The 27,344-nt window shown below is 48.7% G+C and overlaps 2 protein-coding genes across 2 annotated transcripts in view; both read right to left on the bottom strand.

The window, feature by feature from the left end:
• Positions 1-255: 255 nt before the first annotated feature.
• EXOSC10 (exosome component 10) lies at positions 256-18,778 on the bottom strand (the record flags this gene model as incomplete). Its single annotated transcript, XM_084274762.1, has 25 exons — positions 256-440; positions 937-1,010; positions 2,881-2,939; positions 3,367-3,535; positions 4,502-4,575; positions 4,817-4,901; positions 5,343-5,417; positions 6,068-6,163; positions 6,464-6,585; positions 7,221-7,299; positions 8,323-8,370; positions 8,999-9,110; positions 9,835-9,885; positions 10,198-10,346; positions 10,917-11,073; positions 11,815-12,005; positions 12,308-12,451; positions 12,869-12,979; positions 13,118-13,193; positions 13,357-13,468; positions 14,661-14,823; positions 15,848-15,952; positions 16,536-16,659; positions 17,774-17,910; positions 18,617-18,778. 25 exons carry the CDS (start codon positions 18,776-18,778, stop codon positions 410-412), a joined length of 2,706 nt encoding a protein of 901 aa, XP_084130888.1. The 3' UTR covers positions 256-409.
• A 2,292-nt stretch (positions 18,779-21,070) lies between these two features.
• MTOR (mechanistic target of rapamycin kinase) overlaps positions 21,071-27,344 on the bottom strand; it is a 67,420-nt gene continuing 61,146 nt past the window's right edge. The window contains exons 43-50 of the mRNA XM_084274653.1: positions 26,444-26,516; positions 25,845-25,919; positions 24,493-24,628; positions 24,094-24,159; positions 23,758-23,838; positions 23,255-23,335; positions 22,175-22,280; positions 21,071-21,153 (exon numbers count right to left, since the gene is read on the bottom strand). Coding sequence (XP_084130779.1) covers positions 21,138-21,153; positions 22,175-22,280; positions 23,255-23,335; positions 23,758-23,838; positions 24,094-24,159; positions 24,493-24,628; positions 25,845-25,919; positions 26,444-26,516 — 634 coding nt within the window. The 3' untranslated portion in view covers positions 21,071-21,137. The remainder of the gene's footprint in view (positions 21,154-22,174; positions 22,281-23,254; positions 23,336-23,757; positions 23,839-24,093; positions 24,160-24,492; positions 24,629-25,844; positions 25,920-26,443; positions 26,517-27,344) is intronic.

Below are 27,344 nucleotides of genomic sequence, written 5' to 3'. Positions count from 1 at the left end.
TAGAAGACAGCCACAGCCTGGCCTTACTGTCTGGAACCCCCAGCACAGCTACTCCATCTATTCTTGAGTTGGCTTTAGAGCTGCCAAGAGGTTCCTCTTGTCCTCGGCTTACAAGCTGGTTCTGGATCCCACACGAGCCCCAGCTGAGTTGAGCCTGTGTTTGGGGATTGGGGGTAAACTTTCAGATCTGGAAACAAAGCACCATTGTGAGTATAATTAGAAAAAACCCAGCGTGAACTCAGAAGTTAAATGAGTGAAGACATTTTTCCCTTTGGAAAACAAGAGGGTTTTAATGGGTTTAAGAACATAGCTATAGAAAAACTGCTCAGGGACCAGTATTTGCCTTCCCACGGTGACAACACTGGTGGTGTGTCGCTCAGCTGCATCTCCACAGGTCCAGCACCCAGGATTATCTCTTTGGCCAGTGGCACTTGGAAGTCCTGTAAGAGTTACAGACAGACTTTAACTTAACTCTTGCTTCAAATTCACTCAAGTTCACTCAAGACTGAAAAGCTTTGAGGTTACAACGATTCTACTGGCTGCCCTTACAGACAGAAGGATCAACCCTCAAGTACCTACTTAGAATAAGACTTGGCAGTACTGGTATTTATCTGCCTCCCAGACTAGGCAAACCTCTATCTGGTTTTGTGGCCAAAGCAAGCCACTCCCACAGCCATTAACACAAGCTTTTACCTCAGCATTTCAAACCTTCCACCCAGAATTGTCTTTGATTGCATTAACCTCCACTAAGCTTTTGCTTTTTCCCTTTTAAAGTGACTCAGGCTGGGAGATGAAGGTGAGCAGGAGTTACACAACCTCTTTCCATTCAACACGTGCTTAAGCTCCCACAGTAACAGGACAGTAACTGCTTTGCCCATAGCTCCAGGGCACAGGCATGAGCACCTCCACCACTGCCTGAGCACAGGCTGAACATACCGACTGGCTTTCCGGGTCTGGAAGGACATGCTTCGGTTCCCAGACTGCTGCAGTCTGTAAGGTCCAGCACATTTCTGTACAGAGAAAAAAAAAACCACCACCACAGTGAGATCCCTGCCCAATACAGTATATTCCATGGCATTCATGTGCCATCAGGTCATAGAATCACAGAATCCTTAAGGTTGGAAAAGACTTCAGAGATCATTCAGTCCAACCATCCCCTACCACCTCTATTACTCACCCATGTCCCCAGTACCTCATCCAACCTTTCCTTGAACAGCCTGAGGGATGGTGACTCCACCACCTCCCTGGACAGCCTGTTCCAGGGCCCACTCACTCTTTCTCAGAATAAATGTCTCCTCATTTCTAACCTGAACCTGCCCTGGCACAACTCACAGCCATTCCCTCTCGTCCTGTTGCTGGTGATCTGTGAGAAGAGGCTGAGCTCAGCTCACCACAACCTCCCTGCAGGTCCCTCCAGCCTGAAGGTATCTGCTCTCTTACACTGTCAAGCCTTATGACCTCTTTACATGTGTACATGCTGAATGCTGTTCTACTGGTCTAACCCTGACATGTGAGGCACACTGCTGCACTGACAAGGAACCTTACCCATCTAGACACAGAGAGCTGTGCAGGTTGCCCCAAATTCACTGGCCTCTTTCTTTTTTTGCCTCCTGAAACAAGTGTCACCTGACACAGAAAGGGAATTGCACAGGCAGGGAAGTGGTTACTGCACTACTGGGCACAAACTTGTTCAGCTTCTAAAATACAATTTTAAAGAGTATCCAAGATGCTTCCTGGTACCTTTTACCCTCTAGGTAAATATGCAGGAAGGCAGCAGGCACAGGAAAGAGGCTGAGCTGTGATGAGCTGCTGAACATTAACATTCCAGTGCCTGGTGAGTTCACACATGGGCACCCTATTACCTCATGCCTGAAAGCCCAGTGACATCACGAGCGCTGCACAGGGTATACATGTGGGGTACCCCTGGTCTGGGGGATAATACCACCACAGGTGCTGCTCACAGCTTTCCCTATGTATGTGTTTGACTGTGTTGTCTTTCTTCTCTTCATTCTCTCAATTAGCAATGAATCAAGTAGAAATTCTCTGAGCTGTTTTCCTAATGAGAGCGCTTGGTGGAGAATGTGGGCAACACAAACCTGCCATGGCTGGGAATAACCAGACTGTGAGGTTTTGAGAGGGCCCTGAATTTGGTCCTGGGATTGTGTGGTGTCATACTGTGGGCAGTGTCACCCCTGTGATGTATGGTGGCACAGGGGTGGGAAATAAGAGCATCTGAGAAAAGCTCTTCCTGCATGGGAAGAGGTTATAATACAAAGTATGAACTTGCTGGACTCTTTCCAATAGGGATCTCCTGGGAAGAGCCTAGTGGAGGGACACAGCATCTCCCCTGTGAGGAAAGGCTGAGTGAGCTGGGGCTGTTCAGCCTGGAGAGAAGAAGCCTGAGAGGGGATCTGATCAATGGTTATCAATAGCTGAAATGTGGGACACAAGGGGCAATGGGCAGCCTCTTCTCAGTGTCTGTGGGGACAGGACAAGGGGCAATGGCTGCAAGTTGGAGCACAGGAAGTTCCCCAGCAACCTGGGGAAGAACTTTTCCCCAGTGAGGGTGAGGGAGCCCTGGGACAGGCTGCCCAGGGGGTGTGGAGTCTCCATCTCTGGAGAGATTCCAGCCCCGTCTGGACGCCGCCCTGTGCAATATGAGCTGGGGAGCTGCTTTGGCAGGGGGTTGGACCCCATGAGCTCTCCAGGTTCCTTCCAACCCCTACAAGTGTGTGAATCTGTGGTTAGAAGCTGCACCTCAGTACCAAGTGCTGTGTGGGAACACTGCAGATCCAGAAACTATCATCTCTTTCCCCAGTGAGTCCCCAGCTGGGTACACGCTGCCACCAACACTTCAGTGCTTTCATGACATGCCCGTACCTTGCCTGCATAAGCTTGCTTGGCAGGATCAAATTGTGACAGCTTTGACTTGCTTCTTCCTAAGGGAGAGAGAAGAGAAGCTGTCAATAATATTTTCCAGAAAGAACTGTACATTCTATGGTGTTCCTCTGACAATAAAGCACACATCAGTCTCTTAAGGACAGGAGCTGCTTTTCAGTACACGTTACAAAGCAGTCAAATCTGCTTTGCCTCCTAGGTCCTGGGGTCCAATTAAATCAATTACTTTCTCTACAGAGAAAAAAGGCAAAATACAAATACACAATGCCCTGGGCCAATAGTTTCAGGGTTCTGCTCACACCTCAGAAAAGGGATGCTAAACCATACACCCCTCAAGGGAATTTCTCTTAGTATTTCCCTACTGTAAGCTCAATGTAGCAGTTTGAACTGCCTGGGCACCTACACTCATACAGAGCCTTCTCAGGGCTCAAATGGCAGCAGCACTCCAGCAAGAGATGCAGATCTTACCTGCAAACATCCTGAAGTTGGACCTCTTGTAATCGAAGGGGGTGAACTCCTTGGTTGCTTCGGCCTCCTCTGGCTCCTGGGCGGGTTTCGGCCGTTTCCTCTCTCGTCTCGGCGTCTCTGTTTCCATCTCACTCACCTCTGTCTCTGTCTTCTTGTTGGCTTGTGCCTGCTGTGAAAGCAACCCACAGACTAGAAATGAGGAGGAGCTCAGGAGAGGAGAATGAAGCATCTCTCTGTAGGTGTGAAACACCAGCGTGCAGATGAACTGCCCAGTGGGCGACAGTCCCCGCGGCAGCTGTTGCCTGTGGCAGAACCAGCAGAGGGAGAATCATAGAATCCCAGACTGGGCTGGGTTGGAAGGGACCCCAAGGGTCACAGAGCTCCAACCCCCTGCCACAGGCAGGGACACCAACCTCCAGGCCTGGAGCTACACAAGGTTGCCCAGGGCCCCATCCAACCTGGCCTTGAACACCCCCAGGGATGGGGCACTCACCCCCTCTCCGGGCAGCCTGTTCCAGCCCCTCACCACTCTCTCTGGAAAGAACTTCCCCCTAATCTCTAATTTAACCCTTCCTTCCTTTAGCTTCACTCCATCCCCCTTGTCCTGCCAGTCTCTGCCCTTTAACAAGCTGATTCCTCTCCTGTTCCTCTGCTCCCTTCAGGGACTGGAAGGCTGCAGTGAGGTCCCCCCACAGCCTTCTCTTCTCCAGGCTGAACCAGCCCAGCTCCCTCAGCCTCTCTTCAGAGGCACCGTGTTCTTTGGGCCTCAATAGTTTTGGTTCCCACTCACACCCCACAGGGACTTTTCAGATGAAAAGCCAAGCTGTCATTTCACAGGATACTAAAGGCTGACATCTCCTGTGGCCCCACAGGCAAGGTTTTGGGGAACCCAGGCAAGTGAGGAGCAGAGAGGTTCAACAGTGGAAAACATTCCCTGCTGAAGATACAGAGGGATGTGAGGATGTACCCAGCACAGCTGTTTGGGGGGCTGATGCTACTTGCAGGGTGGAAAGACTGCAATCAAAAAGGCTGTTGTTGGGGTATTTCAGAGGTACAGGGCTCAGGTTTTCATCCAGAACTATGTTACAAAGGCCTGAAGGGGCAAAGGCTGGAAGCAGGGATTTAACTGACATACCATTGCTTGCTGACGCAGAGATGCAATATTTTCTGTTGCCTCTTCACACACCTTCTGTGGCTGGGGACAAGCAGCTGTGGAAACAAGGCAGCATTACTGTAAAAAGCAGGAAGAAATTACCAAGGAGCTTAGAAAAAGCAAGAAAACCAGCCTGTAGCAAGTCTCAAACCAAACAGGGTATAACCTTTGCCAAACAGTCACACCTGCCCATCAGGAAATGCATCATCTAAGGTTTTCTTTTAACTGGGAAACAATCTACATGCTCTGGGGAAATCACACTAGCCAGCACACTGAGGAAGGGGGGGATGGCTGTACCTGGCTGCTGGGCTACTCTCTTCTTGGCTTTACCCCTGGACTCCTGCACTTGTGACTTTCTCATCAACCTCCATCGATTGCTGATCTGCAAAGAAAAGAGAATCACCTGGGAACACTTTCTCTGAAGTTTTATGGCAAAAAGGAGTTTATAAACTTGCTACCACATGCTGGTCTTCATTAAGAGTACAAAAGATCAAACTGGATTGTAAAAGAGATTAAGATCTGCTGCACCAGGTGAAGTAAAACCATGTGCTTTAGAAGTTCCAAGCTACAAGCCAGTCACAAGAACAAAGGCAGATCCAGATTTCAGGAGTAGTTTGTGGCTTTGACAGACAGGGACAGACAGTGGAAAGTCTCCCTGGTTCTTCCAAGGATACGAATGCTTCAGAAACATGTCAAGCTTAAGGTTATTTCTCTAAGGAGATTTAAATAAAATAAGATAATCCTATTTCTGGGGTTCCCAAAGGAAAACAATCCACTTGTTTCTTTTATACTACTTGGCAGGAAAGTTTAGCATGAGTCTTACTTCATAAATTTTTGATGATGGGTCAAACTTTGCAGCTTGTGAGACAAAGATACGGCTCTGATCCAGAGGCAGGAACTGCAGAGGAGAAAAAACCCAGGTTGTATTAAACCCAGCACATGACATGTAGCTTACTGCTAAAATAGTACTTAAAATGTTCCAAATAAAAAAGTTCAGATTTAAGAAACATTCTACAGATAGATTACTTGTTAGAAAAAGAAAAAGTTACCACAGCTATGGCCAAAAGAAATGTTAAAGGCAAACCAAACCAAACTAAAAACCCACAAAAAAGAAAAAAAGAAAAACCAACCCCAAACCAGACACCAGACACAGCTGGTCTGACACTCTCATAACGTGCCACTCCAGAACTGCAAGTATTATATTGTTCTTTTGAATCATTACAAGAGTAAAATCAGCTCACTAACTTTAGCCAGAGAAGGTGAAAACGTGGTGAAAATTTAAAAAAAGGTCAAGCTTGATTAAAAAAACAACCCAGTGAGAGGTCTGGTTACTCTGGAGAAAGATTTTTATCTAAAACAGCATTTCAAGGTGTTTTGACAAGCCCACATGTGTGTGCTTTGCAGTGGGACACACTCCATCCCGGTGAGAGCACAGCAGATGATGCTCAGAGCAGCCCCTGCACGAGGCAGTTTGAATCCCACCAAAAGATGTATCAGGAGCTTTTATAATTTTAAAGGGATTTTCAAAGGTGTATCAGGAGCTTTTACCATTTTAAAAGGGTTTTCAAAGGACTCAATGATACGCTGGGCTTTCTGCTGCGCGGCGGTTAAAGGCGGCTTCCTTCCTTCCTCTTTAACACACTCCTAAAACAAACAGAAACAAGCCAGAAAGAAATATTAACATTTCTCTACTGCCATTCCATGCACAGTATCTCTGGCTTTATCTGAAACCCCAGGGATGGCAGTGACCTTCCAAAGGAAAGAATTAACCTGCTGGCCTCCCAACCTCCTTGCCTTGGTTATGCCACACGCCTGACAGGCAGCCAGTGACATGTCCATGCACGTCCCACCTCACTATTCCTTGCAATTCTCACACAGTTTTAGCAGATTAAGTATAGGTTTTTAATACTTAAATACTGAGAGTCTCAGAAATACACCACTTACACTGAAAATGCTGGCAGCAGCCAGTGCAGCAAAGCTTTTTGAATCTAGCTGAAGATGCTCGGTGTTTGTTGTCTCCTCGCTGTTTGACAACTGGCAGCTGTGCTCTGCAAGGGATGCAGGCTCTGCAGGCAAAGGAGACAAAGTTGTTTATCAGGGATTGTGTATTTTCCTGCTCTTTTGTGTAATGAGATTGCACTGAAGGTTTCTTCAGGGCTGCTTCTTTCATAGAATCACAAGGTCAGGAAGACCTTTAAGATCATCGAGTCCAACCATTCCCATCCTAAGCTAAACCACATCCCTGAGCACCTCATCTCCCCTCTGTTAAACACACCCAGGGGGTGACTCAGCCCCTCCCTGGGCAGCCTGTGCCACAGCCCCACAACTCTGCCAGGGAAGAACTTTTCCCTTCCATCTGCTCTGACCCTGCCCTGGGGCAGCTTGAGCCCATTGCCCCTTGTCCCATCTCCTGTCCCCTGGCGGAAGAGACCATCGCCCACCTCTCTGCATCCTCCTGGCAGGGCAGGGGAGGTGGGGAGAAGGTCTGCCCTCATCCTCCTCTTCTCCAGGCTGAACACCCCCAGCTCCCTCAGCTGCTCCTCAGAGGATTTGCCCTCCAGCCCCTTCCCCAGCCTGGCTGCCCTTCTCTGGACTCGCTCCAGGACCTCAATGTCCTTCTGATGGTGAGGAGCCCATTTTCCTCATGTCAAAGTCACATCGTGTCCTTATTAGTGGAGTTTTTAGGTTCAGTCCAAGGTACCTGAGCCAGTGGTGTTCTGAACGTCAGCTGCAGGAACCTGGGAACTGTCGTGTGGTCCAAAGAAGGCACTCTCCAGCCTCTGCAGAGAAATTCCAATCAAACCCACCATTAACAGATTATTCTATGATCTATGTATGCATCCAGATATTGTAGACACGTTCATGAAAATCCAAACAACAGGGTGAAATTCAGAGATGGAATATTCTTCATAGAGTTCACCTGCCCCAGCATATTGCACCTGGCAACAAAAGGCTGCCCCTGCAAGCACCCGCTGGCTAAGGGACACGCTTCACTCTGTGTGTATGAGGAGAGTGCATGGAACTCACCCCAAACGTCCCTGCTTACAGGACACAGAGTCACATGGTTGGAAAAGACCTTTAAGATCATCAAATCCAACCATTCCCATCCTAAGCTAAACCACATCCTTGAGCACCTCATCTACCCTTTTTTTGAACACATCCAGGGAAGGTGACTCAGCCCCTCCCTGGGCAGCCTGTGCCACAGCCCCACAACTCTGCCAAGGAAGAACTTTTCCCCCACATCTGAGCTGACCCTGCCCTGGCACAGCTTGAGCCCATTGCCCCTTGTCCCATCTCCTGTCCCCTGGCTGAAGAGACCATTGCCCACCTCTCTGCACCCTCCTGGTGGGGCAGGGGAGGTGGGGAGAAGGTCTCCCCTCAGCCTCCTCTTCTCCAGGCTCAACACCCCCAGCTCCCTCAGCTGCTCCTCAGAGGATTTGCCCTCCAGCCCCTTCCCCAGCCTGGTTGCCCTTCTCTGGACTCGCTCCAGGACCTCAATGTCCTTCTGACGGTGAGGAGCCCAGAACTGGTCTGTCAATACAGACTGTCAGACACAGAACTGCAGCAGCCAGTGCTTGCTGCTGGTGCCAGCAGAGCTGCTATGGGGGTGGCTTGTCAAAGACCAAGTAACAGCTGGCAATGTCACCAGTTGAGCACAGAAAAGTAACACTATGTTAAACCAGAGGGGACTTGTAAAAGGGATGAGAATAAACTCAATATTTACTAGAAGCTGGAGTTTTGCTACATTTGTTTCCAGGTTTAAAGCTGAAGATATTAGGTAGCAATTATGATGCACACAGTACCTCTGTACTGGCTAGAGGTGTCCTCTGGACTGTCACAGCAACCTCCGACTAGGAAAGGAGAGAAAGAGAGTCACTTAAACACACCTGCCCTGTTTCTTCTAGGCTGGCCTCCTTACCAACCCATTCCACACAGTTATTACAAGCTGGCAGGCTAATAAAGTTACATGATTTCTTCTTCCCCTGCAGTGTTTGCAGATGGATACATTAAACACCTCCCACAGAAAGGACATGTCACAATCACAAATGGCTTTTGTTTCACAAGACTCAACTATGAGCCTTTCACACCTGGGAGGCTGTTTGGCCCCACCACAGCTGTAAAAGATTTACAGATCCATTTATGTGCCCAACAAACACTCCACAAGGTCCAGTTCTTCCTCACACAGGCAAACACGATGTGCAATTTAAGACAGACAACTGCACCCTGTTGAAGGAGTGTCTGCTGTTTTACTGCTCCAGTTCTCCAGGAAACTACACTGTGTGTAACCCTGTACTGAGCAGACAACAGACAGGCAAGAAGTGCAACGTATCTTTGTGCTCTACTACAGAGCACTACAGTCACAGTGTCCAAAAAGCAAACCTTGGTGTGCACATCATCAAGGGTCACCATTTTTAGCTCCTGTACCTGGCTTGTGGAAAGCAAGTGATGAGTCTCTTGTGTGGCACAAGCTACTCCTACCTTGAGAAGAGGCATCTCCCGGGCCTGCTGAATGAGCAGATGCAATTCATTAATCTGCTGGTGAACTAGTGGTGGGACTGGACTACAGCAAGCAATGATGCCCTGGGGTTCTCTAAAGAGAGATGAGAGGAATTCAGCATGCTGTATTTATGGCAGAGACGTGAGGCATTTGCATTCAAAGGATGTTCAACCAGACACAACCACGGCCCTGACTCTGACACAGTAACACAAGTCAGATTAATCTGTCAAGAGTTTATTCTCTGCAATGAAAAACTATTCTGTACCAGGTTTGTACAGTTAAAGAGCAACCATTAACTCAGCCCTCCTCTCACTTTTCTTTTCTGTGGCCTGTGTGTCTTCAGCTTGTGCATTTAAAGATGCATTTTTATTATTCTCAAGTTCAGATGCTGCATGATGAGTGCCCAGTGTTTGAGGAAAATGCTGTACAAGTTTGGTATTTTAAGGGATCTACCCCTTACATACACACTCCTCCCCCCAAAAAAAGTCCTTTTAGGAATTGAAAGAAAAAAGTAATCCCCAAATAAATCTTAGGGGAACTCATCCCTCCCTTGCTCTGTAATACTGTAGGACTCTCAGGGGGAACATGTGGCATACAGAAATGCAAAGCAATGTGGAATAAAATGAGAGATATATATCCCAGAAGAAGCCTGGAGGCTTCTGAAGGAGTGTTGCTATTTATCTCTCTTCCAAGCTGAAGAACAGCAGTATTGATTAGCTGGAAGGATGGGACCAACTGCAGAAGGCACTACACACTAGGAACCAACCTGCTGGATCTTAAAATCAAACAAGACTCCTCAAGGGTGAGCAAAACTTACTTTGGCAGTTCCTCTGCTATCTTCAAGAGCATGTGATTTGGTAGCACGTATCTACAACACAAAGAGGCAGTATGAGCAGAACAATGTGAAAAACTTAAAAATATCTTCAAAGTGCAAGAATCTGCCCCAATCACAAGGTCTGGAAAGATGCAATCAGTTGAGAAAAAGTTAAGTAGAGCTGATCTAGATATCTGTAAAGATTTACTGCTAATGAAGGAGGACTTGTGTGTAAAAAGCAGCTTGAGGTACAATACTGACTTCTACAGGCAACAAAGCAGATCCACCTTGGAGGGGAGCAGAAGGGCACAATCCAAGGGCCTCAGTGCAATATTAAGCCAGTGTCTGTAACAAAAGGCCTCCTACCCTGTGCTCTCATCCTCCTGACGTGCCACTTTGTCTCTCCAGGCAAACAGTAACCTAAACGCTGCCAGCTGCTGGATGTTGAGATGTTTTTTCTGCTTCCTGTAGAGTTCAAGGTAGGATTCATCTGTGAAGAGGGGTTTGATGTATTTCTGGACAGGGAAAAAAAAAAGGAAACACTCATGATCAGTATCAGATTTGTGCTTTACTGAGACAGGATCACATATAAATACAGGGGACTGAATAAACCCAGGTACAATGTGTCTCAGAGCTTTTACCCTTTGCTATTGTTAGGAGTCTGTGCCTGGAAAACATTAATCTTGTCCATTTTTAGGGGAAAAGCCACCCTCACCAACTCCAGGAGCACCTTTAGACATACAGTATCTTCTCATTTTTGCTCAGTTAGACAAAGCCTACATTCACAGACAGGCACAATATAACACAACTCCAGCTGGGCTTTGAACTTCCAGGAATGTCCAGCAGAATCAGAAATGTAACCTCTCTTGGGAATGGCACACCTAAAGCATCAGGAGAGCCAAAAACACAGGCAGAGGGCACTGGAATTGAAGGGGTTAGTGAAACAAGTGCCTGCACACAACTGAGTCACAGTTGTTACAGCTGTTCTGAGAGGGAAGAAGCCCACCTCTATGCATCAGACAGAATGGCAAGGGAAGGTCTGTCTTACTAAGCCCTCACTGTGATTCAGGTAACCCAAGCTTTACCTTCAGGCAGATGTCCCTGCTGCGGTGCCACACAACCTGCAGCTGAGTGGGCTGCTCCTTGCCTTTCTCCCACAGGGCCTCTCTCACTTTATCATAGATGTAGAGCAAGTAGTGAGTGTCATCACGAGCATACTGAATCATTTCTTCTGGCAAAGGCCTAGAAAGAGCCCAAATGACACAGTTCATATAAAGTACAAATGACATAGTACACATAAATGACATATGGTTCAGCTGCCCCACCAAACTGTCCCTCCCCCCTTGCAGTTTTAGGGCAAACTGCACATAAACCACACCAAGAAGTAGTATGGCAATTGCCCTGTGTCCTCACTGAAGCACTGTTTGGGCAAGTGCAGGACCATGCTGTGCCCTCCCCAGCCCAGATGGCATTTTGCTCAGGATTGCTGTGCTGCTGAGCCAGCTGGCAGGACCACTTGCTACAGTATCTGTTGTAACTCCTCTCCGCAGAGCCTGCATAAAGCAGGCCTGGGATGCCTGCGATGAGCAGGGTCCATCTGCACAGCCTGGCTCACTGGTCCTACAGTGTACTCTACTCAGTGCAGATGGGTGAATGTTTTTATGAGGCCTGTGGAGGAGCAAATACTGACTTTCTCTGTAACTCTGAAATGGTTAAGCACTGTGTTCCCAAGAACTGAGTTTCCAGGAGCTTTTCATTACTTAATCTTCCCTCATTTTCCCAAAAGAACGTATTTTCTAGACAAACATGGGAAAACTCATAGAAGACCTTAAAGCACAGGCAGGTAAATGCTGTGTTTGTTTGCTTGGAGACTAACCTCTAACTGCAGGGCTTGCAAGGAGAAACATGCTCCTGCTCTACAGATACAAATGGGTGTAAGTGCTACCTCAACAGCCCCAGCCCATCTCAGGGGTCAGTTTTTACCGTATCCTCCAGTCAGCCAGCTGGTACTGCTTGTCAGCATCTATATTGCAGTAGAGCTTTAGCAAGTGGTCCAGAGAATGCCTGCCCAGATTGAGGAGCCGAGCAGCTTGGTGTGTATCAAACATGTTCACCAAGTAGAGACCAAAGTCTTTCTGCAGCCATTCCACATCTGAATCTGCACCATGAAGGACCTTGAAAAGCAGAAGAAATTGAGAAGGACATGAAGAACATTTTGAGTCCAAGCTGGCAGGATGGCAGCTTCACATTTATGTATCCAGGACCACATTTCTTTTCTCTCTGCCCTTCCCTGTTCAGTGTGGAACTACTAAATGAGAGCACTTGGCGTGTAACTCTTGGCTTCCATCAAAGAAGCAAGCACATGAACAGGCTACAAGCAGAGCACACAGTGTGCTCTTAGTGGTAATAAAGCTTCAACTAAGGGAAGAAAAAGAAATCCATTTTAAAAAAAGAATTGTGGTGGTGAGTTTGGCACCTTGACAATGGCAGGGTCTGTGAAGGTCTCGTTCAGAATGTTCATGTCGCTGCGCAGTTCCAGTGTATCAATAATGAAGTCTTCTGTTCGGGTGGAGATCTGCATCAAGCATGTCAAGCCCAGGAAGCTCCTGTAGGAATGGTGCTGAAAAACAGGGGAGAGAGATGTAAGCTAGGATCTGTTACAGAAGTAATGCCATAAAAAGGCCCCAAATGAAGGAAGAGAAAGAGGACTACTTAAAGCAAGAGACAACAGGATGAGCAAACTTCCTCTTTTCAGTCACTAATATGACATAGAAAGCCATGGGATGAATTGAAAGATCAAATTAATTCCCCATGAAGTGCACAGCCAGTGCACCATTAGAAAACTCAGAATATTAACTATATAATTCCATCTCCTAGACAATACCTGACAGGTCAGGGTCATGAACTGTCTTTTCACATCAGAACTATAAAAAGCCACAGAAAGAGAAGAATACAAAACAGACTAGAAAAATCTAACGGTCTCCCAGGTACTAAGAGTACACATGTAACTTGTAAACACAAAAGGCAATTTGATTACCTCTAAGTCCAGAGCAAATTCTTCACACTTCATCAGCTTTTCATTTAGTTCTACCAGCTCATCCAGTGTGGTGATAAAATGCCAGGGAGTTTCCTTGATGGGCCTGTACATCTGGCAGAGCAAATCATTAGGTGTGGTATGTTCTTTGTCAGCTCCCAGCCCCAACCTCCCCCCACCTCAATTTTGCAGTTCATCAAGCATGGCCGGCTGTAAACACTGCATATGAGCTAGGTTAATTTGGGCACCAACCTGGGGTTCTGGTTTCTTGAGAACTCCATCTGGTGGAGAGAAATGCTCCAGTTCATACTGGTACGGGTGAGCAAACCTGTGGAAATCAGGCAGACAAGTCGCAGGTGAGATTTTATTCCCCTTTCACGAAGCCAGATGGCAGAGTTCCCTACCCAGTAAGAACTGCAGATGTCTGAAGCACATCACACAGGATGCACAAACAGGTGCAGAGCTGCTCCAGGCCAGCTCTACTGCCTTACATGTCCTGCTCAGTCTGCGCCATCCTCTGCTGGTGTATGAAGTCTGCCAAGGCAGCCGGCACGTCCAAGTCCTCGGGACGCTCCTTCCGCTGCCGCCCGCTTTTTGTGAGAGCTGAATAACCAACAGGGAACAACAGATCAGATCCCACACGTAACGTGTTCTTAGCCCACTCCTCTCTCCCCTCCACCCAGGAGAAGATCACATTAAACTCATAAAGTGTCAAGAATCCTAACAATTCCGACCTGCAATGTTTGCTGTCAGCAAGGTTTCTGTCTATACCCCTACTGACAACTCCATTACGAGGTTCTACCAGGCTGTCATTAATCAGGACACAAGGGGGTTCTGCTCAACACCTTGGAAAGATACTGGAGAACCTTCAGTAAAATCTTTCAATCCTTTCCAGTTATTAAAAGTACAACTGCACCCTGCAGACCAACAACAATTCATCAGCAGCAGGACGTTGCTGACGTAGGATGCTATGCTGGCAGCTTTGATAAAGCACCCAAACTAAAGGCAGGTCTTACACCTTGTGCTCCTAACTAATCAGGAAGGGGTAGCTGTAAAGCCAACTAGACTAGGTGAGACCACTTCTGGTGCCAGAGTGACTCTCATCATGCAGTTCAATGGTGGTAAAGAGATGCAAGACCATATACCCACAAGAAACATCGAATCCCAGACTGGTCTGGGTTGGGAGGGACCCCAAGGATCACAGAGCTCCAACCCCCTGCCACAGGTAGGGACACCAACCTCCAGGCCTGGAGCTACACAAGGTTGCCCAGGGCCCCATCCAACCTGGCCTTGAACACCCCCAGGGATGGGGCACCCACCCCCTCTCTGGGCAGCCTGTTCCAGCCCCTCACCACTCTCTCTGCAAAGAACTTCCCCCAATATCTCATCTAACCCTTCCCTCCTTCAGCTTCACTCCATCCCCCTTGTCCTGCCAGTCTCTGCCCTTTAACAAGCTGATTCCCCTCCTGTTTCTCTGCTCCCTTCAGGGACTGGAAGGCTGCAATGAGGTCCCCCCACAGCCTTCTCTTCTCCAGGCTGAACCAGCCCAGCTCCCCCAGCTTCTCTTCATAGGGGAGCTGCTCCAGCCCTCTGATCATCTTTGTGGCTCCTCTGAACCCTCCCCAGTGGTGCTCACTGACCCTCACACTGCACATATATAAAGAGAGTCACAGAGCTTAAACAGTCAACACCTCCTGCTGCTACTGGTTTTCACAATGACTTCTCTAGACTGTGGGGCCTGATTTGGGTCAAATACTCCCAATATATTAACCCAAGAAAAAAATAAACTCCTTACCTTCAGGCAAAGGTTTCAGAGCATTTGGCTTGATAAAAATTTTTGGTACAAAGGGAGTATTGGAATTGTCAATCTTTTCACGGAACTTCAGCTGCGGTCGCGAGATGTTCTTGGCATGAAGCAGGCGGAAGGTTTCAGACTGGGATTTCTTGTAGGATGCTGCCTGTTCAGACAAAGGGAAACCACAGGCAGAGCTCACATTAGTTTGCAGATGTTCAGAGTTTCATTTACTTGGCCTGACCCAATCTTAAGAGGACCCCAAACCCAAAAGCAACTCTTTTGCAATGAGTCCAGCACCCAGCAATGAAAGGGGTCTGGATCGGGAGCTTGAGTCCAGCACCCAACAGTGAAAGGGGTCTGGATCGGGAGCTCGAGTCCAGCACCCAGCAGTGAAAGGGGTCTGGATTGGGAGCTTGAGTCCAGCTCCCAGCAATGAAAGGGGTCTGGATTGGGAGCTTGAGTCCAGCACCCAACAGTGAAAGGGGTCTGGATCGGGAGCTCGAGTCCAGCACCCAACAGTGAAAGGGGTCTGGATCGGGAGCTTGAGTCCAGCACCCAACAGTGAAAGGGGTCTGGATCGGGAGCTTGAGTCCAGCTCCCAGCAATGAAAGGGGTCTGGATCGGGAGCTTGAGTCCAGCTCCCAGCAATGAAAGGGGTCTGGATTGGGAGCTTGAGTCCAGCACCCAGCAATGAAAGGGGTCTGGATCGGGAGCTTGAGTCCAGCACCCAACAGTGAAAGGGGTCTGGATCGGGAGCTTGAGTCCAGCTCCCAGCAATGAAAGGGGTCTGGATCGGGAGCTTGAGTCCAGCTCCCAGCAATGAAAGGGGTCTGGATTGGGAGCTTGAGTCCAGCACCCAGCAATGAAAGGGGTCTGGATTGGGAGCTCGAGTCCAGCACCCAACAGTGAAAGGGGTCTGGATTGGGAGCTTGAGTCCAGCACCCAGCAGTGAAAGGGGTCTGGATCGGGAGCTTGAGTTCACAGGAATAAGCCAAAGGAAGGCTGCTGTGCACGAGGAACAGGAACAGCAAGTGAAAGCACACAGAAACCAGAATCGATTGAATAAAGAAGGAAAAAGAGAGGGAGGAAGTTAGGATGTGCAAAAAATGGTGAGCAAACATTTTCTCACTCAACTCCAGTAGCAAATCAGTAGTACCAGTGCTGCGATCAGAGCCCAGAGGCCTCACCTTGCGGTTCCAGCTGGAAATGAGCATCTTTGGGGGCTGTAACCCAGCAGGGAGGACTGGCTGCTGGTTTCTGTTCACTCCTGATGCTTCATCCAGTGAAATACTCTATGGGCCAGAAGAGAGAGGTGAAAACCAAACACTAATTAACTTCCCATACCTCGCCACTCTGATCAGACTCAACAAAGCTGCAGGTGCGTAGATACCTCCCCAAACTCCATGCCACAAGAGACAGACAAACATGGGCACAGTACACTGAACACCAGGGTGGGATGTTCAGAGAAGCAGCTCTACTAATTTACAGACTTCTTGTCAGGTGATAAGGTTCTTGTGCCAAACTGTGTTATGTTTCCTCCCAATTCCTGGATTACCCTCCTTCCCTTCGCCATTCATCCAGACCTGGAGGTTGGTGTCCCTGCCTGTGGCAGGGGGGTTGGAGCTCTGTGATCCTTGGGGTCCCTTCCAACCCAGCCCAGTCTGGGATTCTATGATTCTATGATTCACCTGCCTGAGCTGCTGTGACCCCTGGCCTAACCCATAGAGATGTTTGTGAGAAGAAAAGAAAAGCCAACAGATGGAGGAAACACTCAATGTAACTGAAAGCACGACCACTGAAATTCCTGCAATGAAAAAGAGAACTTCTGGCAGCTGAACAGCCTGTAAGAACAACATCCAGGAAGAATTTGCTTACCACTGTCTCAAGAATAACGTCGTTGGCATCAACCAGCATGTCAAACCTGTCCTCCAAATCCGTCACTTTACTGGAGTTCCTCAGGCGGCTGCCGCAGCCGTGGTATTGCATCACTCTGTTCATGCTTTCAAAAGAACAGTACAGCTGTTAACAGCTTGGAAGCAGGCACACTGAACACTAAATCACCCAAGAGCCTTCAACTCCCTTTAAAGTTTGAAAAGAAATCAAATGCAGCAGATATTGTCACAGCAACAGAAGAAATGCCGATGTGGTACCAACTGTCAGAGTTAATATCTTATCAACTCCCAACTTCTAAAACAGGTAGCATCAGTCTCTCTCTCTCTCTGCACAGCTTCTTATCTAAATCATTACAAAAGGCCCTCTCTAAACTTGTTACTTAAGCTGTCAAGTGCTAGAAGAGCAGCTAAAATTCTGTATGTGAAATAAACCATCTTTTTATCTATAGGAAGCTTGGCAGCTCTGAGGGGCCTGTCGGAGAGCAGCGTAGGGGAGAGGGACCTGGGGGTCCTGAGGGACAGCAGGATGACCATGACCAGCAACCTGCCCTCATGGCCAAGAAGGCCAATGTAATCCTGGGGTGTATTAGAAGAGGTGGGGAGGTCAGGAGAGGTCCTTCTCCCCCTCTGCTCTGCCCTAATGAGACCACACCTGGGATATTGTGTCCAGTTTTGGGCCCCTCAGCTCAAGAAGGACACAGAACTCCTTGAAAGAGCCCAGCGCAGGGAGACCAAAATGATGGAGTGGAACCCCTTCCTGATAAGGAGAGGCTGAGGGACCTGGGGCTCTTTAGCCTGGAGAAGAGGAGACTGAGGGGTGACCTTAGTAATGTTTATAAATATGTACAGGGTGAGAGTCAGGAGGCTGGAGCCAGGCTCTGCTCAGGGATGGCAGCGACAGGACAAGGGGCAGTGGGTGCAGCTGGAGCAGAGGAGGTTCCATGGGAATGTCAGGAGGAACTTTGTCCCTGTGAGGGTGACAGAGCCTTGGGCCAGGCTGCCCAGAGAGGTTGGGGAGTCTCCTCTGGAGACATTCAAACCCACCTGGCTGTGTTCCTGTGGGATTTAGTCTGGGTGATCCTGCTCTGGCAGGGGGTTGGACTAGATGAGTTTCAAGGTCCCTTCCAACGCCTAACATTCTGTGATTCTGTGGAGGGTGCTACCTTCTGTTTTGGATTGTAAGCTGCTAGCAATGACCCAGAGACACAAAAGCATCCTTACCAGCTGATGAGCCGGTCACTCAGTGTCTCACAGTACGCCCGGAAGCCAGAGAAGCTTTGGTAGAAGTCATACTCGTCTCCGGGCTGAGGAAGCCCATTCGATGCCTTTGTTGCAGCTACCACGGTGCCAAGAGCATACTGTGTAAAAATACCAGGTAATTAACAGGTTTTTCCCAGCATTTTTTCCCTGTTTACCCAAGATACCATCAGGGAGGGACACATTTCACCCAGCTTAAAGGACCCGTGTGGCCCTAACACAGAGCGTCACAGGGCTTGTCAGCACCAAGCTGGCAGCTATTTACTCCACACGGTCTTTCAAGAGACCTTTAAAAGGATGGAAATCTAGTTAACACGACCTAAAACTCACAGTTAGTTTAAGGTCTGGGGGAAAAGCCTGTTAACTCAGCAGAAGGCAGGAGATTTTGGGTTTAATCCCACCCCAAGCGCAGTGCTCCCTGCCCGAGAACCGGCCCCTCTCTACCAGCAGCACCGCGGGAAGGGCTGCGACCCAGGGCTGCGATCCAGGGCTGCGATCCAAGGACGGTGCCTTCCCCGGGGGTGCCGAGCCCTCAGCCCGCCAAGGGCTGGCAACCCCCCGGCTCAAGCCCCGAGGCAACAAACAGGCCCCACCGCGCTGCTCGGGGCCGCCACGGGAGCGGCTCGCAGCCCCCATGCCGCACAAGCCGAGGCGCGGCCACGGGGGAAGCCCCCCCCGGGCGGGGGTCCTCAGGCGGCCCCCGCAGCAGAACTACAGCTCCCGGTGGGCCCGGGGCCGGGAGCGGCAGAACGCGGCGCCCACCCCGCCCCGCTCGGCTCGGCTCCCCCCGGCCCCACCGCCGCGCACCTTGACGAAGGCGTCGGCGTCCCTGAATCCCGGCAGCGCCTCCCCCGCGCTGCCCTCCTCGGCTCCCGCGGCCCGCCCCGCCGCATCGGGCCCTGCCCGCCCCGAGGGACCCTCCGCCGCGCTGCCGCCGCCGCCGCTCCCGCCGCCGAGGGCCGCCGCCATCTTCTACCCGCTGCTTGGGGACGCGCAGCCGCTGTCGCGAGAGAAGAGGGAAGAGGGCTCCGGGGCTGCCCTCTGGCGCCCCCCGGCGGGGCGGCGGAACAAGGGGCGAGAGGCAGCGGCGGGAGGCGGCGCCGCCTTCAGCTGCCGCCCGCTCCCGCCTTCCCCGGCCGGGCCGGGCCGGAGCTCAGGGAGCTGGAGGCGGGCGTGGAGCGCGGCCGCGGAGAGCTTGAAGGCGACAGCAAGTTGTGTGGGATCTGCTGGAAGGCTCTGCAGAGGGCTGGAGCCATGGGCAGAGGCCAACTGCATGGGGTTCAGCAAGGCCAAGTGCCAGGTCCTGCCCAGGCAGCACCACAGGCCTGGGGCAGAGGCTGGAGAGCTGCCTGGAGGAGAAGGACCTGGGGGTGTTGGTGGACATGAGCCAGCTGGACACGAGCCAGCAGTGTGCCCGGGTGCCAAGAAGGCCAAGGGCATCCTGGCCTGTGTCAGGAATGGTGTGGCCAGCAGGAGCAGGGCAGGGATTGTTCCATTACACTCAGCTCTGGTGAGGCTGCACCACAAGTGCTGAGTCCAGTCCTGGGCCCCTCACTGCAGGAAGGACATTGAGATGCTGGAGCGTGTCCAGAGGAGGGTGACAAAGCTGGGGAAGGGTCTGGAGCACAAGTCCTGTGAGGAGCAGCTGAGGGAGCTGGGGCTTTATAGCCTGGAGGAAAGGAGGCTGAGGGGAGACCTCATAGCTCCCTACAGCTGCCTGCAAGGTGGCTGCAGAGATGTCGGGGTCGGTCTCTTCTCTTGGGTGACAAGTGACAGGAGGAGAGGGAATGGCTTGAAATGGCACCAGGGGAGATTTAGGTCAGAGCTCAGGAAGAATTTCTGTACAGAAAGGGTTGTCAGGTGTTGAACAGGCTGCCCAGGGAGGTGGTGGAGTCACCATCCCTGGGGGGATTTAAAAGGTGTGTGGATGAAGTGCTGAAGGACAGGATCTAGAGGTGGGCTGGGCAGGGTTAGGCTGGGGTTGGACTTGATGATCTAAAGGGTCTCTTCCAGCCCAGGTGATTCTATGATCCTCTAAGCAGCTGGGGAAGCCCACAGAGCCCGAGCAGGACAGTGACACACCCCACACTGTCCCTCTTACCACATGGATGGCACTGCACCTGCAGGAGGCTGAACCTCAGGCAGGAAGGTTCTTCCATACAAGTGACAGAAATCATTCAGTTTTGGCAATTTTGCCCCCAGCTTCTCTGAAAAGGGAATACAGCCATGCACCTGAACTGATGCAGAAAGAGCTGGATGAGTTGAATCCATGGGTCCAGGGAACTTCTTAAAAAGTTTAAAATACAACCTGCTTCTCTGTCTCCTAAGAGTACTTAGGAATAAACAAGAACACAGTCAACATGTTTACATTTTGGTGTAATTTATTGGCACAAAAATATTCAAATACAACATGGCATCTAAACATGGCTACTCTGTTGTATTTTGTGCATTGTTTTTAATATGTTTAATTCATAAATCATAACTTTATCCTCACCCTCGTGTTTAATAACCATTATTTTGTTTCAAGTTATGACCAGTTCTCCCCACAGCCGCCTCCTACACCAAGCACTAACTTCCCCTAGTTATTCCCCAATACTGCTTTTTCACCCAGACACTGTGAGAAGCTCCCAAGTGGTATTTCATTTGTACCCTGCATCTGGTTTGCCACCGATCGATCCGCAGAGGCATCTGACTTGGCTCAGCTCAAGGTCTTCACTTCCCAGCTCTGCTCTGATATCCTGAGCTAGAAACACAACTCCTGCACTGCTGTAATGAGTGGAAATAAGAGTTTCCAAGTTTGGGGAGAGTATCAAGTTTGAAAACAAGGAAACAGGACAAAACAATGGTAACGTTCTCCTCTTTCTGTCCAGTTACCCAGTTCACCCCCAAACCCAAACAAAGCCTCCTGCACAAGGACAACTGAGCTGGCTCAGCCACACCAACAACAGGACTGACCAGGGCAATAATTAATCTGCAAGTGACTCAGTTACATTGCAAAGTCAGTCAAAACCCGTATATAGTTATTTTCAATGGATCCCTGGTTCCCCAAAGACCAAGTGGAACCATAGACATCTGTGGTACAATCAGTCTTCACTGTCCTGGAAACCCCAATCAAGCATTGTGTTTCAGACAGCTTGTGTTTTTCCATCAGCAGCTATACATTGGCCTAAACCAACTTTTAATATACAATAACTCTTTTCATTTACATTTTGAAATATATGACAAGGTCTGTATTTCAGTCCAACTCTCAGTTTGTGTTTGTAGAAGAGCAAGTTTGGAGTGCAAAAGCCTCCAGAACAAAAGGCTGTGGATACTTTGGAATCTTCTGTTACCAGAAAGGACACCTAAAGAAAAGAAAGATGTTGTAGTAGTCTGACTTGCAGAGAGTTTCACAGGAGCAACACTGAGAAGGACTGAGAACCCACACTAAATAGGTGCTGTTTTAGCACAGGAAAAGTTGATTGGTGATCCCCATGCCTCTTTCCAGCTAACTGAAGTTTAAAAAGGCTTAAAAAGTTATGAATTTCTATCTTTTTAAAGTCAGTCCATAGTTAGCTGATTCTCAAAATGACAATAAATCACCTGCTTTTACTTCAGAACACATGGTTCTTCACTGGAACCTCCAACCTATCAGCTGGTCAGGCTGAAACCACTGCAGGTGTTCCAAACCCCCTGAGAGTACTGACAAACCCAGCTGCCTACAGAATTGATCTCACAAGCTTGCAAGATTTACCCAAGCAGATACAACAGGTTGTAAGGCTCCTACATAGAATCACAGACTGGTCTGGGTTGGAAGGGACCCCAAGGGTCACAGAGCTCCAACCCCCTGCCACAGGCAGGGACACCAACCTCCAGGCCTGGAGCTACACAAGGTTGCCCAGGACCCCATCCAACCTGGCCTTGAACACCCCCAGGGATGTTCCAGCCCCTCACCACTCTCTCTGGAAAGAGCTTCCCCCTAATATCCAATTTAAACCTTCCTTCCTCCAGCTTCACTCCATCCCCCTTGTCCTGCCAGTCTCTGCCCTTTAACAAGCTGATTCTCCTCCTGTTCCTCTGCTCCCTTCAGGGACTGGAAGGCTGCAATGAGGTCCCCCCACAGCCTTCTCTTCTCCAGGCTGAACCAGCCCAGCTCCCTCAGCCTCTCTCCGTAGGGCAGCTGCTGCAGCCCTCTGATCATTTCTGTGCCTCCTCTGACCCCTCTCCACCAGTCCCACATCTTTCTTGTCCTGGGGCCCCAGCTCTGGACACAGGACTCCATGTAACTACATGTAACTAACTACACAAGTGACATTTCCCTTCGTTGTTTGCTGCCCACATCATTCTGAGGAGAGTTTTGCAAGCTCAGCTGAGTGACAAACTCACCATCCAATGTAGCACTGGCACAGATTCTCGTGAGAAGTAGCTTGCTTAATGAGCAGTTCTACTTGTGTGGGGACATCAAGAGTTTCATCATGAGAGAAGTCTCGACCTGGGAAATTAAAGGATAAAACAAACCAACTGTGAATGGGAGTCACAAACCATGGAATGTAACGTGCTTCTGGGTGGCACGTTAAGGACTGGCAGGGCTTGGAACTCCCCTTCCCTTACATGTAAAATGCAGAATTTTCTAAACATGGAGAGCTTCTGGGTGCTCTATGCCTTCAGAGCTCTCTTTTTCCCTATTACTGTTTCTTCTTTTTGTCTTTTCCCAATAATCCCAGAATCCCAGGGGTTGGAAGGGACCTGGAGAGCTCATGGGGTCCAACCCCCCTGCCAAAGCAGCTCCCCAGCTCATATTGCACAGGGTGGCGTCCAGACGGGGCTGGAATCTCTCCAGAGATGGAGACTCCACACCCCCTGGGCAGCCTGTCCCAGGGCTCCCTCACTCTCACTGGGGAAAAGTTCTTCCCCATGGTGCTGTGGAACTTCCTGTGCTCCAACTTGCAGCCATTGCCCCTTGTCCTGTCCCCACAGACACTGAAAAGGGGCTGCCCATTTCCCCCTGCATCCCATCCTTAAGATACTGATAAACATTAATCAGGTCCCCCCTTAGTCTTCTTTTCTCCAGGCGGTTGGATAAACCAACAACAGAGAACTTTGCAGTAGCTGGAATACTGATCCTACTCCCCTTCAAGTACTTTATTTAGAGGGGTTGTGTGTGTGTATAAATTTTAGGCCACAAGCTATAAAGCCAGGAGAGCAGACATTCAACTTCCACTAACAAGCCAAGACATGCCAAATACCAAGTCTGTTTAGTGACAATCCCCTCTGTACGTACCAAACCAGGCTCCTTTGTGCCCAAAACCATCAGCAGTGTTAGACAAGAACTGGAAAATGGCCTCGTTCACTTAATTGGAATATGCTGAGTTCAAGGATTAACATCAAATACCAGCACTAAGAATAGTGCTGATCCAGCTCCTCAAACTGTATGTTTATCTTATATGAAGACAGAAGCATGCTCACCAGTGAGCTTATCTCGAACCCTGTTGATGATCTGAATTGCCTTCTTATTTAGAGCTTCTGGCTTCACTAGACCATCTCCTACTAAAAGAAAGAAGTAGGGGAGATAATGAGGATTTCATCTAAACAATAAAACCTTTTGTATTCCTGCTGCATCTCCTCTTCCCAAACACCACAAATACCATTTTCAGAGAATCACAGAATAGAAGTGAGCTTAAAGATCACGTCCCATGGGCAGGGAGACCTTTCACCAGCCCAGGCTGCTCAAGGCCCCATTCAACTCAGTCTTGAACACCTCCAGGGATGGGGCATCCACCACTTCCATGGGCAGCCTGTGCCAGATGCCAGGACATTCTGTCACCTTCTTTCCAGGAGTTAAGATCACAGGTCATTTACACTAACATGGAACTCTCTTTTCCCTTCTCATATAACCATCTGAATCACAATGAAATCTTCTGATCTAAACCCAATTTCTCCATCAGTATAGAAAGGACAATGACACTTACTGAAGGAATGGATGGATTCAGGCACTGTGGTCCCAGTTTTCTTATGGGCTGTCTCACCCAGTTCCACACTGTCCAACATTTCTATGGAAAACAACATGAAAACCAGCTAACTGACAAAGCTGTTAATGAGTTTGCAAGCAGCCACATGTCTCTCACTAACGGGGTCGTATCACAGGAGCAAAGGTTATTTTTCCCCTCAATTTTTTTTGTATAAATAAAAGTCACAGTAAGAAAAGCTGTTTAGCTGCTCACTTTGGAGAAGATGCCTGACAACATTTACCCAGTCTTGTACACTGCTAAAAACCACTTGTAGCAAACATCACCTCCACTACTCACCTACTGACTGACTAGCTGAGTAGGAGTCTGTTCTTGTCCGGGAGCGCTTGTTGCCTTTCGTGTTTGCTGCAAGGGAGGAAGAGAGTTGAAAAGAATGAACTGGAGTATCAGTCTTTCATAGCAAATTGTCCACAACAGAGATGTGACAGCCTTTCTCAACATCTTCTGTCACCTCAACACATCTTTCAGTCTGAAAACCCAAACAGCTGCTTGGCATCTGTGTTTAAGGGCAAAAGGGGTTCAACCACTGTGGTGATTTCACATTACAACCCCTAAAACCGAGTGCGTACAGAAGCAGCACTTGGAAACCAAGAAAGGCATCAGATTGGCTTCAGACAGACATTGGATTTCAGGATTCTGGATTTCTTGTATGGAATCAGACTGATTCTTCTCACTTACTGTCCATCAGGCGCCAGTTCAGTAAGGGATCATACACAAAGGCTTCCAGCACAGCCATGACGCTGTCCTTGTGCTCGCGCAGGACTTCCATCACGGTGTGACAGGTGATCCTGTAGTTGCCATCGAGACCTGTCACCTTCAGAAGAGAAAGAAGTGAATCAACCACTGCTGCTTCACTACACAAGTACCAACCCCAATGTTCAGTGAGCAGGAGGTGGCTTGTGCTTTGAACCAGAATTCACTTCCACTCTGTGTTGTTCGTTAATAGAACACGATAACCACTTGAATCAGTACAGGCTGGGGGTGACCTGCTGGAAAGGAGCTCTGCAGAGAAGGACCTGGAGGTCATGGTAGATGACAGGGTGGCCATGAGCCAGCAGTGTGCTCTGGGGACTGAGAGAGACAATGGGATCCTGAGGGGCATCAAGAGGAGTGTGGGCAGCAGGTCACAGGAGGGGATCCTTCCCCTCTGCTCTGCCCTGGTCAGGCCCCACCTGGAGTGTTGTGTCCAGTTCTGGGCTCCCTGGGATAAAAAAAGACAGGGATCTCCTGGAGAGAGTCCAGAGGGGCTACGGGGATGATGAAGGGCCTGGAGCATCTCCCCTGGGAGGAAAGGCTGAGTGAGCTGGGGCTGTTCAGCCTGGAGAGAAGAAGACTAAGGAGAGACCTGATTAATGTTTATCAATATCTGAAGGATGGGATGCAGGGGGAAATGGGCAGCCCCTTTGCAGTGTCTGTGGGGACAGGACAAGGGGCAATGGGTGCAAGTTGGAGCACAGGAAATTCCACAGCAACCTGGGGAAGAACTTTTCCCCAGTGAGGGTGAGGGAGCCCTGGGACAGGTTGCCCAGGGGGTGTGGAGTCTCCATCTCTGGAGAGATTCCAGCCCCGTCTGGACGCCGCCCTGTGCAATATGAGCTGGGGAGCTGCTTTGGCAGGGGGTTGGACCCCATGAGCTCTCCAACCCCTGTGATTCTGGGATTCTATGATAGAGTTTCATTACAAACTATGAAGCTCCCTTCTGCTTTTAAGATAATGTTTGCAAAGTACCATGCCACTGGCTGTGTCTGGTTGATGCAAACAGCTATTTGAAATAAGGAAACTAAGGAAGAACTAAGAAACTGGAGGAATTTCAGTGGGTTTTTTATCACTGAAAAAGTTGCTTTCCACTGTAATGTATCGTAGAGATCACAAGAAGTACTTTAACTTACAGAAAACACAGCTGAAACATGAATCTTTGGTTCTTACAAGAGTGGAGAGGTTCAGCCACAACAGCAAATACAGGAAAACTGAGCAATTAGTGGGATTTTCCCTAGGAACAGTCTGCTTCCCACTGAAGAGAGGATGCCTACCTCCATAGCATTTGTCAGCATTCTTGTTAACCTAAATGGAATCTTCTCAGGGAACTTTTCTCTTGTCATTGCAACCTAAACATATGATGAAGAATTAGTAAATTAATAATTAACATTATTTTGTAACAGTTAATAAGCACTGTGAATTATTTTTTTGCTACAAACCTGAAGGTTATATTCCAAATAGTAAATAGAGTCCCAGCTTTATGGTCCTCAGTTTGCACAAATTTTTGGGAAAAACTTAGATATTTAACATGGTAACACAGTGGAAAAATTCAGGTGTGTGCCCAGTTGCTTGTGTCAAGTAATGCAGACTGCCTACCAGCAGCTTCCACTGTTCCAGGACATTTTATGGAGAAGGGGTGTTAGCACTTTGCTTGTTCCAGTGGTTAGCTAACCCCTGAGACATAAGGCTCTGAGATAAAGCATCTTCTTATACTCATCTTGCCTGCACGTAAAGCAAAGTCCAGCAGAGAGCTATAGGGCTTGCCCAGCATCACCCTCCAAGGTCAGTTTGTCCTGGCTTACAGATTCATCCCCATTTCACCAGAAAAAGTGAAACCTAACAGAAAATGGGATGTCCAAATACAAAGAGTTACCTCAAAACAGTCCCCGAAGTCGATATGCAGGATCTTTCCACTCAGTCTGTCTAACATCAGATTGGAGGGGTGTCTTTGATGAAGGAGTAGGAGAAAAAAAACAGAGTGACAGCCCATTATAAACCCCCAAAGTAAATCACAGCACCTCCAGTCTGAAATGATATTTATCTTCACGATGAAGGACAGCCAGTGACAGCTTGCTTATCTGACACCTTCCATCTCAGGAGGAACAGAATAGCTTCCTGACAGTGCATCTATCACATTATTTCTGTAATTACCTCTCAGGAGTTAGAGATCTTCTCGCCTTGGAAGATAAACAACCATGTGGACCAGAGCCATCAGTACATTTCTTAGATATGAACATTTATTTTTCAGTGAGGATAAATTCTTCTGCTTGTTTTATGCTTTTTTAATTTTTTTTTTTCAGTACAGGAAAATACAATGAATTATCCTCCAACTGAAGTAATGCACATTGGATTAAAGCTAGAAGAGAATCAATCCAGACTAGCAAAACCATGATGCTCATTCCAATTTTGTTTTCAAAGGTTTATAATTCCACTATTAATACCTTTAAGGTCAGGAATAAAAGCTTTTGTTATGAAAGCATTTGAGGGTTTAGCTGGTTTTTTGCATTACAGACCTTAAATGTGAAATATACTGTCTTCAAAAGTACTTTGGAAGCTGGGATGCCTCCTTTTGACAGTAAGCCACAGACTATACCAAACCTTTCTTCATTTTATCTTTTCTTTTCTCTTCATTATTTGCCCAAACTGATTTGGATTGTACATACTTCCCTCCAGAACACGTCTGCATTGCAGATCAGAGAAAGCACCGTGTTAAGTAATAGTTAAACCAACATTAACTGCCATTTCAGCCTAGCAGAGTCTTTGAGTAAAGATCA

The sequence above is a fragment of the Gallinula chloropus genome, assembly GCF_964237585.1.
Source record: "Gallinula chloropus genome assembly, chromosome: 23".
Taxonomy (NCBI): Eukaryota; Metazoa; Chordata; class Aves; order Gruiformes; family Rallidae; genus Gallinula; species Gallinula chloropus.
Note: the sequence above shows the minus strand (reverse complement) of the source record. Positions and strands in the feature narration are given on the sequence as shown.